At 40.2% G+C, this 15910-nt stretch overlaps 1 protein-coding gene across 3 annotated transcripts; it reads right to left on the bottom strand.

The window, feature by feature from the left end:
* Positions 1-1655: 1655 nt before the first annotated feature.
* Positions 1656-15337, bottom strand: LOC136445659 (cyclic AMP-dependent transcription factor ATF-7-like). Of its 3 annotated transcripts, none has more exons than XM_066443790.1 (11): positions 15206-15337; positions 11707-11824; positions 10990-11208; positions 10567-10731; positions 10045-10189; positions 8866-9053; positions 8243-8299; positions 7525-7730; positions 6741-6863; positions 5262-5473; positions 1656-4518 (listed from the first exon to the last, which is right to left on the bottom strand). In XM_066443790.1, the coding sequence occupies exons 2-11, from the start codon at positions 11749-11751 to the stop codon at positions 4181-4183; spliced, it is 1698 nt and encodes a 565-aa protein (XP_066299887.1). In that variant the 5' UTR covers positions 11752-11824; positions 15206-15337; the 3' UTR covers positions 1656-4180. The 3 variants fall into 3 exon arrangements, with proteins under 3 accessions (XP_066299887.1, XP_066299888.1, XP_066299889.1); XM_066443792.1 differs by having other exon boundaries at positions 4317-4518; positions 5252-5473; positions 15206-15335; XM_066443791.1 differs by lacking the exon at positions 8243-8299 and having other exon boundaries at positions 15206-15335.
* Positions 15338-15910: the final 573 nt, after the last annotated feature.

Genomic DNA, 15910 nt, shown 5'->3' on the forward strand with positions numbered 1-15910 from the left:
GGTTTGCTTGTGGAATGGAAATCAGCACCATGTCAGGGACAGGGCTATCTGTACGTTGATGGTGTTCAGTACCAAGTACAGGTGTGTTTGACTGAGTGTGGATGGTGTTCAACACCAAGGACATGTGTATTTGCCAGAGTGTGGATAGTGCTGCGTACCTAAACCCCGGACCTGATCCGGACTGGACCTAACGTTTAGGTTCAAGTAAAAAAACAAACTAAACGTCTGGAAACAAGTCCGAACTTGAAACAAAGAATCTATCGCTTATACTCTTCTTTAATTTTGTTTCAAACCATCTTAAACCTTCCTTAGATCGTGAAATTTGCAATGAAAAAATATGAAAACATTGCTGTTTTGTGTTTATTTGAAATTTTGTGTTACTTCTGACTGTAGATAATTTCACATATATAGTTTTTAAGTTGCATATCAAATACATGCCGTATGAATATGCAATTTTATATGTAATACATTTTTAGCACACATGTGCCATTGGTTTACTTTTAAGTCCAGACCTGAACCTCTGGATTTGAATCCGAACCTAAACCTGGGTTTAGGTGCACAGCACTAAGTGTGGATGGTATTCAGCACCAAGGACGGCTTTGTTTACCTGTGCGTGGATGGTGTTCAGCAGTGGGGATGAATCTGTTTTTATGTGTGTGGTGTCCAGCGCCATGTATCTTTATGTGTGGATGGTGTTCAGCACTAAGGACAGGTCTGTTTACTTGTGTGGACGATATTCAGCCCTCGAGCCTGGTGTATTTGCGTGCGTGGTGTTCAGCAGTAGGGACGAATCTGTTTTTATGTGTGTGGTGTCCAGCGCCATGTATGTTTATGTGTGGATGGTGTTCAGCACTAAGGACAGGTCTGTTTACTTGTGTGTGGACGATGTTCAGCCCTCGAGCCTGGTGTATTTGCGTGCATGGTGTTCAGCAGTAGTACAGTAGGAACGAATCTGGTTTTGATGTGTGTCGTGTCTAGCGCCAGGTATGTTTATGTGTGGATGGTGTTCAGCACTAAGGACAGGTCTGTTCACCTGTGTGTGGATGATGTTCAGCACTTGAGCCTTGTGCACCCCGACCAATCGAATCACGTGATCGCATTGAAATTCAGATTCGTATCAGCCATTTCCCGACAAATCGCTCTCTAACTTGCGTTAACGACTACATCTGACCAAACAAACTCGCCAGTGAGATGGTGGAAGGTGTCAGCTTCCAAAAGACGTTTTCAGATTGACAATTTTGGCACTTTGGAAGTAATTGAATCCGCCCGCGATTTAGCGTTTAGAGAAAAGTAGTAGAAACTAGATTTGTCGGGAAATGGCTGATACGAATCTGAGTTTCAATGCGATTCACGTAATTTGATTGGTCGGGGTGTTGTCTGTTTACCTGTGTTTGCATAGTATTCAGCAGTAGGGACGAATCTGTTTGCCTATGTATGGATGGAGTTCAGCACTAGGGACATGTATGGAACCAGGGACAGATATGTTTGCGTGCCGGTGTGTGGATATGTTTAGCACAAGGGACATGCGTGTTAACTTGTACATAGATGGTGTTCAGGACCAAAAACGGAAGTAATGCAATTTTTTGTTTGTGTCCATCCTGTCTCCACTAAGTTTCTTTCTTAGAATAGTTGCATAAAAAACTGCAGTCCAAAACTGATTGTACACAATATATTTATTGATCGTTTGCAGGTTTGACAAAGATTGAAACATGTTACATCTGTACACCATTGATGACAAAGAGCTATAGCAGAAACTTTTGCAATGCGCTTTTTTCACAAAATATGAAGTTCTTCACTAGCACTATTTGCTACCACATCCTAGCTAAGAATAATCCACAGTTGTGACGTTTCTGTGTTCTGAAGTCTTTCGGAACCTCACCAAAGTGATGGTTGGTACAAAACTTAGTTTTAGTACTTCAGCTTTTACAGACGTTTTTTCTTGTCATGCGAAGGTTAAACATAATACAAATTAAAGCACCAAAATAACATCGGGGTGTTTTCAAATGAGTGATGTTTTCCTAGATAAGGAACTGTAATAATGTTGGTTATTCTATTTGGGAGCAGAAGACTGTACACACACAAACATTATAGCTGCACCATGACATAGCTTTTTGGCAACACCACAAAGGTGGGGCCTTTCTATCTAGCATCACTTAACAGGAATGTACATGAAATAACTACAAGCTGTCAGGGAAAGCACTGTCCCTACTTTCCAATAAAGGTTTCCGCTGGCAATGCCACTTTAGACAGTCTTACACGTTGATGGCATGATGTCCTAGCTTTTGCAAACAAACTTGAACATGGGATGATTATGATATCTACAATGTATCCATAGGACAGCCACAAAAGTATTTTTTGTTTAAGTATCAAAATGGAAGTAAGTTTTTCCTAAGTCTTAACAAGTACAGTTCCTTCATTAGTATCATGACGAAATACATAGGTACAAGGGCATATCATGTACAATACAGGAATGGAAAAATGTTCATTGCTCACATACACATATATACTTTGCAGGTGCAGAAATTTTCAAAAACTTGTGTCATGCCCACACCATAAGTCCTAAAATTGTTGCAGAAATACCTAAGTATCTAGTCTTCAGATCTATGCTCCTAATGTACAGAAACCCTATTACAAAAATGTGCTGAGTTACAGTTTTTTTGTTACATTCTGTAAGAAAAAAACTACAGGGAAAATGATTCTCTTCCAAAGAGAGCATGACATAAACATGAAATGAAACATTGCTATATATACTAATAATTATGCAAAGTTGACAGGTCAGTGAAAGGTAAAATTCATAGAAGCCCGCTTCTACATGACAACAAATATTCAGTATTCTTTAAAGATTTTTCGCAACCTTTGAAGAAAGGACAAATTCACTGTGGGAAGACAGAAGCATAGTCGATGTGTCACTGAACAGTTATGATTCATGCACTTGAAAAGACATATAGTCTTGTTTTACTGTTTTCTTGATTTTGAATAAGATTTAGGAAAAAAACAACATCAAAAGACCAACAAACAAACAACTTCATGATGGCACTTAACACTGAACCAACAAAAGTTCAACTGTGTCAGTTTAAAAAGCTGGGTTAACATTACCTCTATGCTCGTAACTGGTATAAGTGAAGTGGTAAGTTAACACTGTTATTCGAGTATGTAAAATGGATACTTTTCTCTTGGGGATAAGTGGTTTCAACTTTACACCAATCAATTATGCACACTAATCAGTACAATTTCAAGTCAGCCCACGGTGATTGGTTATCGTCTACATGCCATGTGACTACCTTCAAGAGAATAATTTTGACAGCTATCATGTGAGCTCCATTTCTCTGTGCTTCTCTTTGCCAGTCAATTGTTTTTCTTTTGCACAAAATGATCCTTCATGCAATACACTGCTTGTTTTAGTCACATGCTCGAAGTATGAGGGCACATAAAAGTGTAATCAATTTTGTCAATGTCACCTATAGACTAATGTAGGACTGCAGCTTTTTTACAAAAAATTTTGTTACCCTCAAACTGCACTTTGAGACACTATTGAGTGTCACTGTTGGATTCACGATTTTTTTGCTTTCGTTCACTGTCCTATACATTTATTGGTACTTCTGAAATACGTCGGGACCGCTTACATGTACATACAAAACCCAGTTAGCAGTTCTACTAGCCTAGCTACACTTACATACATATATTCATCATCAATTTCAAAAAAGCAAATCTAGCTGCAATATGTATACGTTCTGTATAGCCTATTTACAATTTAAGCTTCTATGCCTATATCACGCCTATGCTTCAATGTTATAGGAGTCATTCCCTATGTTTTGGACTCCTGGACATAACAACTTCCTTACATATGTGTAGCACTCTTACTTTCACAATATTGAAACATTTTAAGCTACAATTTTGACTGGTAAGCTAGATACAAGTGATCTGAATAAATTTCTCAGTCTTGACTTAAATTCAGGATTCTCTTCTTTCTTTTAAAAAATATGTGTTCTCTATTTTGCACTACAACATTTCGAATAACATGCAGAGAAATTACACCCTACCTTATGCAACACAGAGTTATTCTCATTTTTGAACTTAACCTTCCTTTTCTTATGTAGTTTTAAGGACAAAAATAAGAACCAGCCAAATTTCTTGCCATGTTTTTTAGCCAAGATGTGTTGGCCCCTCGCCGTTGACCTAACTACTTGCTGTCTGACCCTTGCCCTGCGACCCCCGACCCCTGACCCTGCATCTGTTGGAGCTCCAGAGTTGCCCGCTGCGCCATGTTGGTGAGGGCGGACGTAGCCACCGCCTCTGCCGAGCTCGTTCCCGGCATACCCACCGACATCAGGGTGGCACTCTCGGTCGCCGGTTGCAGGACCAGCGTGGTGACCCCCTGGGGAGCAACCCCCTGGGCGGCCATACTCGTCAGGCCGGAGGTCGCCACCGCCTCAGCAACTGTCGTCAAGTTGAGCGTTGTTGTCGTGGTGACGGCTTTGCCCGGGGTCTGGCTTACAGTTGGGTCCTGGACTTTTTCTCCTGTGACGAAGGTAGGAGGAGAACTGGGGAGTCAATATGCTCAAAACAAGCCTTTCTACATGCCATATAACAACAGGGCATAAATGTTTCACCTTATAATAATCACATGCAGTAGTGGAAATAAAGATTTCCCACAAACCATCAGCCAGCAAAAAAAATACCATAACACAAAATCATTCCAACAGTTGCGTTAGGCCAAACCAATATAGCAAGGGGACATCATTAAAGCAGAGGGCAGGGAGCAAACTTTCAATATTACTGTATTCAAGTCATAAAACAGAGGCACCAAGGCATGAACCTGGTCCTCAAGCTTTGATTTCATTATGTTTTCCCAGGTTAGCATATTGTTAAAAATCAGAAAACCAATGAATCAAATCAAGGCGGGCTTTTCTAAAATTTTGTTGGAAAGTAAGTTCAAAGCATATGTCATCATTGCTATGTCATATCTGCAGAAAAGACGTTGTAGTCGCATAGTTTCCGTTAAGAAGTTTATTTGAGACCACACACAAGGCGAAACTAATCGGAGTGGGCTTGAATAAAGTTCTAAACGGGAACTATGCGGCTACAGCGTCTTTTCTGATGATATGGCGTGATTGTGTACGGTTGCCTTCAGGTCGTCCACTACTATTTGCCTAAATCAAAAAGGTAGTTTTAACACAGAAGAAGAAAAGGAGAAGAAAGCACAGGTTCCTGAATGCCTCACCCAAATGTCACACACAACTGTAGTACTTGCCTGTTCGTACCTTGTAAAAGAGTGGCGTGTGACTTTTGCTGCAGTGCCATGATGGGGCAGTCCTTGTGAGCCAACAGAAGCTGCTTCAGTTGTGCCACCTCGTTCCTCAGCAGAGACACCTCGCTCTGCAGCTGCAGGTTGGTTGCAGTGAGGTCCTCTGCCTTCTTCTCCAGGGACTGCACCCATAGCTTCCTCTTCTGTCGACATCTTGCAGCTGCCGCTCTGTACAAAAATAGATGAAGTGAGAATTCATATCTTTTAAAGGCATCCAAAGCATTTTATGAGGCTTGAAACTTGACTAAAAAAACTCAAATCTCTAGTCATTCCTACACATAGTAAGTTTCAATAACACTATACCATTACATATCGACATTAAAGGAGCAAAGATACGATGTCGTTGTGTGATGAGAACTGATAGAAAATCCAAGCCCTAATAGACTGATCCTGACTGTCCATCACAATTAGCGGTTCGACCAATGAGAGAGTGACTGCATGTACGTCAAATATTTGCATTTTTATGTTTTAATTTTGCATTTCTACCTTTTGCCGGAGGTGGACGGGGCTATGGTATCAGTCTATTTACACTAGGCGCATGAAACTAAAATATCCCCATGTAGCTTATTTTTGTGCTGCTTTTGAGCAATTTTATAAGAAATCTGCACGCAAATGTAGTAAACAGTGGCATTAAATGTCAATTTCATAAAGATTACAGCAACTAGAATATTTCCAGTTTTCAAGCCTCATGAAATGCTCTGGGTGCCTTTAAGTAAGAATGTGAGCCATCCAATTTTTAAATGAAAAGCTATTACCATTTTATAATCTTTGCTAGCCATGGTTTGGCAAAAAATTACCCCCCCAAAACCTTGTATATACATGTATGGCTTTTCCTCGTAGCATGTTTTAGGTATCAAATTAGTAGATAGATTTGAACCTAATAAGTACATTTATGCGATTACATATGTAAGGCATTAGATTCTAAAAGTCTAATATAACAGTTTGTCAGTGTACTGAGACGTCTGTATAAAGTAATACTGTAAATGCAGAAATTTTCGTGGTGGTTTCATGTTGGCAGTTTTTGCAGTGACCTTTGCTTGTTTCGTCTTCTGTATGCCTACCCCTTTGTCTAAACCATGAACTTAAAACCACTGTGAACACTCCATTTTCTCCCTACCAAGAAACTGAATCTCCACCAACTTAAATACAGTTTAGAGTACATAGTTAGATATTCTCTTAAAGCTGTTGATGTTTGAAACTTTTTAATTCCATGGATTCTACGCAAGTCTTGGTCAGTTTTGTCCATAGATGCAATGCTGTTTTGCTCCAGTCTGTAAAAAAATCAATGCAACTCAGTACTGTCTGCATTGCGTACCATGTGCTGCTATGTTGATTTACGTAAAAGTTTGAAGAGTATCCTAGTACCTAGCAATCAACCATCATTTCTTTGCTCTGCACCCCCTAGTGACTATGAAGAGAACTGCACAACTCAGACCTGTTTCTCTCCAGGAACCTTTGTCGCCTGAGCTCAGGGTCCTTCTCCTGCCCACGCCTTCGTCTCCCGCTGGTAGAGGGAGGGGGAGTGTCCATCCCCTGGCCGGAGTAGGGAGGACTGCATCTGGACAGACAATAACAAAGGAATTAGAGACAGTTCTATCTAGGGTTCTAGCTAGCTCCATCATCCCAATTCCCACTGATGGAAAGATCCCAGAAAAAGTATTTTTTTCTGTCACCTTGTACAAACTTCTATCATTTGTTCAAATTTGGACATTTCTAAATCTTTGCTCATTGATTTTTGTCCGTCAAGGTTGACGGAATGGTCTTAAAAGTTTTCCATGAAATAATGGAATGACAGTGCTGGCTAGAAGCCTGGTTCTATCGTACAGTTCAGGACAAGTAGCCTCAGACAGAGTCATCTTTCAATAGTACTTTGACATACTCTGACACCAATAGCAAAACAAGTGAGAAATAGTTCAATATGAATCAGTAATAATACTTAGATTATACCACAACTTCTTGTATTGGAAGTCAAGCCTAAAAACAACACATTACACTTACAGTGCTCTTTTAAGAAATGGTAATGTGTGAGGGATACTCCACTTGTACACTTAATAAGAAGCGGACTTGAACTTTTTAAAATTGCCCTTCCCCTTTTAATTACAATCTCCAATGTATTGAAGTTCACTCGCTTTCAGTAAGGAAACAACAAACGACTACGCCTGTAAACATTTAATGGTATAGCTCAAACTATAGACAGTATATTTCTGTCCAGTCCCTACCCTGGACTTGTGGGTGGACTGGGAGACATGGACATCGACATGGGCGGAGAGTCGTCCATGGACATTCTGTGTTGGCTGAGGTCCTGCGGGACTGCATGTTGTTGTTGTTGTTGTTGTTGTTGTTGTGACATGATGACGTCCACAGCCTGAGACATCACCGACATGTTGCCGGGCATGCTGCTACCTGCCAACGCTGCCTTCAGTCTCTGTGGGAGGGGGGCAGATAATTGTCAAATCCTCCACAAGTTGTGAAAAACCTAAGAAACCTTGCACTAAAAAAGCAGTTACTCAAGCAACTGGATTAGATTATGGAAACGGTCTGATGATGTAAGTAGCATCCACTACTTTTTGTCAGTGACTCTGGGCAATATTTGTCGATCAGCAGGTTTTTAACCGTTTCCAAAATCATATCTAGTTGCTTGAGTAACTGCTTTTTTGGCGTAGCTTATCACCTGGATGTCTAACCTTTATCGGCTTACCTAAGAAACCCTGCTTGCTGTATCAGAGGTCAAAACCATCACCGATTTAATGTCAAGGAATTTCTGTGCCGTGACGATCAAAATTACTAAGCTGCATAGCATGAATTGTGCTGGATTGAAGACAAAACAAAGGTTAAATGCCCAAGCAACCCCCACCAAGATTTGATCAAATTTTATAGATAGAGAAATTTTCTATTCTTTGATGGCCCGTAAACCTGTTTCTGTAGCAGTATACTTGCCAGGACATGGTGAGGCACCATGGGTAAGTGGTGGTGCCTGTAGTCGAAGGGAGATTCCTAAGGGAGGAAGAACGTTCGTTTAGGGCACACAACCTTTGTTTTACAGATGACATTGTCCGCCATTTATGATGCGAAAGCAGAATAAAGAAGCTTGCATTTGTCGCCATGTGCTTATTTTGGACTTAGCTTTCAGAATTTACAGCTTTCTATATCAAACACCTCCTAAGAGTTCTTTTCAATGAAGCAATACAAAAAGCTGGCCTAAAACTTCATCAATGACACTGTTGTATATCAAAAAAATTATTCAGTACGGTTATGTATGTATGCATGTATGCTTTACCTAACTATTAATCTATCAATCTTGGATACATAGGGATAGTCCCTTCAGCCAAATAGGAATGATTTCCAAGGGAGCCCATGACAGGTAAACAGAATATAAACTTAGGAGGTCATAAATAAAGTGAAATAAAATTCAATAGTAGAAACAAGTTAAACATAGCAGATGAACAATGATAGTGGTTTAAAGTTAAACATAAATAAGTAACATAACAAATAAGTTAGTGCAAAGGCAAAGAAAAGTAAATCTTCAAAAACCAATTCATTTAACAGTTGATGTAACTGACCAGTTTTGCCTCGGACTGTGGCGGCTGCACGGGGTGTTGTTGTTGGATGGTGGACCCTGTCGGACTGCTCTGTGGCGCAGGGATAGCTGAGGGTACCTGGACTGACGGGTTAGCTATGGATGCCGGTACAGGTACCGCCACGGGCATGGTGGTACCATTGGGCAGGTGCAGTAGTACTGGCAGGGAACCTGTATTTTGCATTGGTAAGTAATGGTAAGTGATGTTGACATGATTTTTTTTTCTTCAGTGTTAAAGGGTCTTACATCATTATTGACAACTAAAATGTATTCAATTTGACTACATTTGCATATCTGTCAACTCTCATTTGTTTGTTCAGACCCTTGTAGTGCCTAGTGGCACATACGACAGCAAATTTCCTTGCTGTTTCAGTAGCAGGGTATATTTTTACAGGAAGGGGTTGCTAGCCCTTCCTCTGTCTGTTAACTAAAGCTCATCATAGATATTGATACTCCAATTTGCAAATTAATAGGGCTGCTCTTGTAGAGATTTACTGTAATGAAGCCAAATTTTAGTATAATTTGTGTCTTTTTGAACCATAAGTCAATTCTTGAGCAAACACTCTTCACAACTCCTTCTTCTCTCTGAAAGTCGTGTGGCGTCGTGTGGCGTAATGGTTAGAACTTTCAGCTGTCAAACAAGGGGACCCGCGTTCGATGCCGGGCATGTCTGGATACACGCCCCGACGTTGTGCCCTTAGGAAAGGCACTTAACACAAATTTCCTCACTTCACTCAGGTGTTAATGAGCACCTAGCTTCGGTTTAATAATAGGGATGTCCCTTGGATTGGACTTTAAATGGAGGTCCCGTGTATGAGGAGAGTCACACCTTGATCACGTAAAAGAACCCACCACATCTTTCAAAAAACAGTAAGGGCATGCCCCGATGTGAGTGGATCAAAAAACATTCTGGTCTAAATGGGGTAGGGATTTTCCCGAGCAGCCTTTGTAACCCCTGCTTCTGCTAATGGATCAGTGAAGTCATGCTTGTCTTGAGCATTGTATTTTATGACCGAGGGCGAAGAGATGCTGCTAAAGTTACAATTAGTTCAGTGCTTAAAGGCGTGGCCCCCTACAGCCTTACACAGAGCAAGTTCGTTGAAAAAAAAAGAAAAGAAAAAAAGAAACACTGTGATTTAAGATAAAAACGTTGGTGTGATACCTTGAAACGTGTTCATCTGTCGCGCCATGCCAGCTGGTGCTTGAGTGATGACAGTAGAGACGGTACCAGCGATCCCGATGGTCGGCACCAGCTCCTGGGTTGCCATGGTAACTGATGGGCTGGTGACAACATTGGTGGCTGCAATCTGGATGGGGGTTAATTTAGAGCCTGAGTGTTCCCATCAAACTCGTCTTGTGGTGTTATGTTGGCGTAACGGTTAGTGTGTTTGGCCAACAACTCAGAGGTTCTAGGTTCAAATCCCGACATGCCACCGATGTTGTGCCCTTGGGAAAGGCACGACTTTTCTCACCTAACTACCTACCTTATATGTAAATATCAATTACCAAACCGTATGGAAACTTTCACAATGCCAAATCATTTCATTTCAAAACATCTGCTTCTTCTATGTCTACATCAGGTAAGGATTCAAGACAGAAACAATACTGGAAAAATTGTTGTGACTTGGAGACCAACTCTTTGTTGACAGTTTTAATAATTTTTAAGATGTCACATCTCCCATACCTGTGGCGGCTGGCTAACTCTGGTAGGTTCTGGTTGGGTGGGCGCAGCGCTGGTTTCCATGGATACGGGAGCTACGTGAGCAACAGAAGCTGCTGGGGCCGGAACTCTGGTCTCTGGTGCAGGTAACGGCGCCGTCTCCGCTGGTTCTGCCTGGTCTCCTGAATCCTGAAATACGATTTGAATAAGAAATCTGCCTTGTTTCTTTTCCATTGTCTGCAACCTGGGGCAGCAGAGTCTTCATGGGGTCTACTCTCAGTAAGACTTTTATATACTTTATGAAATTAGATGATTTGCATAATTCTCAATCTTGAAAATGGTAAACTAGAGCTCATGTTTCAGTCCAACTGTCAACGAATCAGACTAAAGTTTTAAATAAAAGGTACTTCAGAATGGCTCGTGCAAGTTTGAGTTTGGAGGTCTTACCTGTGATGTACTCTGCTCTGATGCCTTCTTGAAGTCTTGTTCGAACGGGCTTGCACCAGACAGCTCCTGGAACAACCCCACCTCCTCGCAGTTCTTCAGGAATCTGGTAGGTGTCGGGGTTTGGTCCACGACCAGTCCGTCCAGCTTGGGCGGCCCGAACTTCAGCGTCATCTCGTGTTTGTGTTTGTGTACAGACAAGTGGTCCTCATTGGCAAACCTCTGTTTAACATAAACAAATCACAAAACATGTTTAGTATCAAATGATCGCATGAGTTTCCTCATACTATACAACAATTCTAATCATAAGCCATTTGCACAGTGTTTGAACTGGCAAGATAGGATATAAAAGGTTTGAAATGCACAATGATTTACTGACATTATACTTGTCTTCTGGAAAAATCTTAATTTGGACAGTATTGCACTAAAAGATACATGTACATAGTTGCTTACTTGCTTACTTGCTTATATGTAGTTGCTTACATGTAGTAGGTATTTAACCAAATATTTCAGATTGCTAACAATAGTGTTGTTAGAATTCCATAACACTTAGTAACCTTTCACTTAAATGGAATAATTCAATCAGATCATAAAATCAACTTATCAACTACACACAGGAAGAGCTGCAAGGCTATCAATATTACTAGCTGTGGCTTTCAGCCTGCAGTGGAAAGTATTGACAGAAGCAGAGGAGAAAGATTGTGACGCTGTAATACCCACCTGCCCACACGAGGGGCATGCAAAGGGTTTGTCGTCATCTCCCATAGTGGTCCTCTATCAGCGGGCCGTTCCACCAATCAGACGCTAGGGGCTAGGGGCGCTCACCCAGAATGCACTCCTGTGGGAAGCCATACATATTGTACATGTCTATTTTGCACATGACAGGTATCTACAATAAGCAAAAAAATAGTAATAATACACCTGTGTATGGGAGGCCAGAGGCTTGAAAACTTACATGTTGGCCACCCAGTCCCTTTATCAAACTGACAACATTAACTATCATTCCAGTGCAAATGGAATAAATCAAATTAAGTACTGTAAATGCATTTAAGTTTGCACGCTTTTTATTTCGCACTTAGGCGAAAACGGAGTGTTTGCGGTGGTTCCACGTTCGCGGCAGCGCTATAGTCACATACTGTTACAGTATTGGATAAAAATGTTGGCAGTGGTTTTAAGACCAAAACGGTCGCCGCAAAATCCGCAAACATAAAACCACCGCGAACATTTCTGCATTTACAGTATCACATGAAAATGTACATTAAATAAGCAAAATACAATGTATCGCATTAAGAAGTGTACTAAACACAAGTGAACTAAAGATAGACATAATGCTAACTTAGAGTGACAAAAAGGTATGTAGCATATGAGACTAAACCAAATTTGTTACATAACAAAGGAACAATGTCATAGCAGCAATATATAACCATACAACAATGTTTATACTTGAACAGATATCCTGTTTACATGTACATCATCAGTCATGACAAGCCATATATGCATGCTTGTTGTGACTTATTTAATCCAATGGAGATTTTCAATAATTACTATATATAGGTCCTCCAGCAACATGCATGATATCTTACTGAGGTACTAGTATGCACATGTACACATACATTTTCCATTGATCTCCCCTGAAACTCAATTTTGTTTATTGACAAAAAGTTATAACCAGTATAAGGTCTGTGGCTGATACAAATCCTACCATTGTCCCATGACATTTTGTGACCAATAATTTTCTGTGCCATACATCAGTAATTATAACTTCCTACATACATTTTGTATGGTTTTCAATTTGACTGGAGTACATCTTGATAATTCTGCAGTTTTGCTCAAATTGGTAGGGATTTCTTTTATCAAATGTTCTACAGGGGTTTTTCTAGAAAAATTGAATAAGAGGGAGCACACACAGGCGAGGGAGCAAATTGTATTTATGGAAGAAGCAATCGCTGAGTGAAGGCTGTATGTTAGATATTAAGCTAAAGTCTGTATTTGACAAGGGGGGCGCTGGGCTGAAACAAGAGGGCACAGCGCCCCTCTTACCTGATTTAGATGAACCCCTGTTCTAGATAAAGACTGGGGGATCCATTATTGCATTAGCTATGACTAAGTTTATCAAATATGGTTAAAGCTGCCAAATTCATTCCTTGGTTTGTTGAAGCACTTTCAAGTATAGCCTCTATCTACCATTTGATCTGGTAAGTATTGATTCTACATGCTTGTACATGGCATATATTTGTGGGAGTATCAATGATCGACCTGTGTTCTTTAATTCCACATTCTACCATACTTGATTAAAAGTTGTTATTATCCTGCTACACTGACACTGTATTTATTCAGGTAACCAACATTTCCCTACTACCTGGCCTGACTACTTGGTAGTCCTTCATAGCGAAGGGCATATATAGATGTCCTTGATGTTACAAGTGATTTTTAACCCCAATTAACCCCGATTTTTTGCCTACATCTATCCCTGGCGAGACAGAGCAATAGACAATAAGCCAGATAGTAACTAAGTGTGTGTAAGTGAATGTAGATCACAATTAATTACACAGCCAAAAAGTAACATGTCTTTTAAACCATGTAACTTACATACTTCTACCTAGCAGGACTGTTACTAAAAACAAATTTCCTCTGTACAAACTATAACTCATACAGTGTATAAATACACTGAACACACAGCTGCTCATGAGTAATGCTACAAGAATTTATCACTAGGCTTTTTTGTATCCTCAAACTCAATGGCATACCTTAGTGATACATGTACATGGCAGTCTGAACACCCTTAAATCAAAGCTGCTTGGTAACAATCTGTTTTTCTTCACTAGAAATGTTCAATGATTTCAGACAGGAATACAACGACTACACCATTTCTCCCATACCTGAGCAGACTGTCTCTAATCTGAACCCCCACGGGAACGGTGTCCTTCAAGCTTTGCTGCTTCTTTGTGTTTTCCCGTGGGTGTGTTTACCTTGCTCAAACTAGTGGATGACTCATCCTGTGGGGAGCTAACCGGTGCACCCACGGGGCTGTCTAATACACCCACACAAAGGGCTAGTCCATTAAATAATTCAATTGAGGGGGCACTCTTTATAGAATTCAAATGTGCTCACATTTCAATCACTGGAACACCCTCATGTTGAAATCCTTTTACTTAACGTCATATAACATGTGATATATATTTATACACAATCTGGTTTACTTTTTCTAGGAAATTTCTCTTTTTGTCAGGTTTAGTGAAGTTTTAAATGGGTTGGCCATACACATGTGTAAATGTTGCTTGCTTTTAGAATTAGAGTCATGAAATGATACTAAATGATGTACATTTTGTGAATGTGGAGTTGGAGGGTGAATTGAATATGACATATACTACTATATACTATACTGTCTAAGATGCTGGAAAGGCACCATGTGTCATTCTATACATGTGCCCAATAATATGCATTGCAAAAGTGGAGGCAACTCCAACAATTCTTAAAAATCTAAACATTCATACTTGTAGCAACTGACAAGCATTTGTGTCGTGAAAATCGAAGAAAAGTGTGTTTATTATAACTTAATATTGATTGAGTTAGTCCATACTGTACTGCAACATACTCTGCACATAGGAGGATCCGGAATGGTACACTTTTGCATGTCATAAAACATGTGAATTTCATGTTAAGATTTTGTAGGATGTCTGTTAGTAACAGATGAATTTTTATGTGAATCTGTCATCTTCAAAATCACCACTAATTGTTATATCAATACAGAAGACATAACATCGGCTATCTGTATTGTTCGATCGGTTTCAAATTATGAAATGTTGTGAGTACAAGAAATGGGGAGGGGGGCACTATGGTGCCAGAAAAATAAACATATCGATAACAAGGCAACCATGCATATGACAAGACCAAAAACAACTTATATTGTCATAAAACCATAATCAAGACAAACAACATCTCACACTGAACCGTGGAAACGTTTCAAGGTCCAAGTCGTGTTTTGAGCTATTTTGGGAGCGACGTTTATTGAATACGGAAAAGGTCGGAGCGACGGGAAACCAAAGCGGAAGTCACCATCATGCAATGTCCACCTTCTGAAACCCTAAAAACACGGCGCCTCACGCCATAATTTCATGCACACAGCAGTCTAATATAAGTCATATGGTATCTAAATATGTTCGGGTGACGTTATTGACTGTCAGTCTGTGTTTGGTATGAAGTAAGGAATCAAAAATACCTGATGACTCCAGACTCTGAGGCAATCACAGCAAAACAAGATGGCGGGCGATTCTGGGAACTAGCCAGCTTGTCCTCTAACCGCTGGATTGCAGTACTGAAATAGGTTTCCTCAAACCAGGAGGAAATTCTTGTATGAATTATGAAATTTTCATGACATAAAATGTGAATTCAAAAATTGTGTTGATTTATGACAAATGTTACATTCTTATAACCGATACTGGTAAAATAACGGGATATTTTGTTATGAGCAACTGCTTGCTACTCTTGGTGGTTGCGTCACGCTGAACCATAGGTGACCTGCGGGAGGATGACGTAACGGGATTTACGCCCGGGCGATACCACCTTTTCTTCTGTACAAGGGGTGTTTTACTACTTTTATTGTCTAAAGAACTTGACTTCCGTTTCCAAAAATGAGTACTGAAAGTGAAACAGTACCAAGTTGTAGATCTATGGAAAGATACAGGATGCAGAGTCGACCAAACTAAGGTATAAGACACGGATATGTGTTTCATGATTGAACAAGGCGGGGAAACCAACAATTAAAATTTTAGTGGTGATTTCAGGTGAGTAACACAAGAACACCTGAATGCCCTGGGGAGTTTAGGGAAAAAGGAAGAATTCAATATAATGCACCACACGTACAATATGTTTTTGCATTCAAGAATTCAGCAATAAAATTTAACTCTTCATATTTGTAAAGAAA

The sequence above is a fragment of the Branchiostoma lanceolatum genome, chromosome 12 (genome assembly GCF_035083965.1).
Source record: "Branchiostoma lanceolatum isolate klBraLanc5 chromosome 12, klBraLanc5.hap2, whole genome shotgun sequence".
NCBI lineage: Eukaryota > Metazoa > Chordata > Leptocardii > Amphioxiformes > Branchiostomatidae > Branchiostoma > Branchiostoma lanceolatum.

Coding starts and splice junctions, on each gene's coding strand:
- LOC136445659 (XM_066443790.1), bottom strand. CDS start 11,751: ATGGGAGATGACGACAAACCCTTTGCATGCCCCTCGTGTGGGCAG. Junction 10,190..10,566: donor GAGTTAGCCAGCCGCCACAG/GTATGGGAGATG, acceptor ACCCCCATCCAG/ATTGCAGCCACCAATGTTGT. Junction 5,474..6,740: donor AGGTTCCTGGAGAGAAACAG/GTCTGAGTTGTG, acceptor ATTTTTGTACAG/AGCGGCAGCTGCAAGATGTC.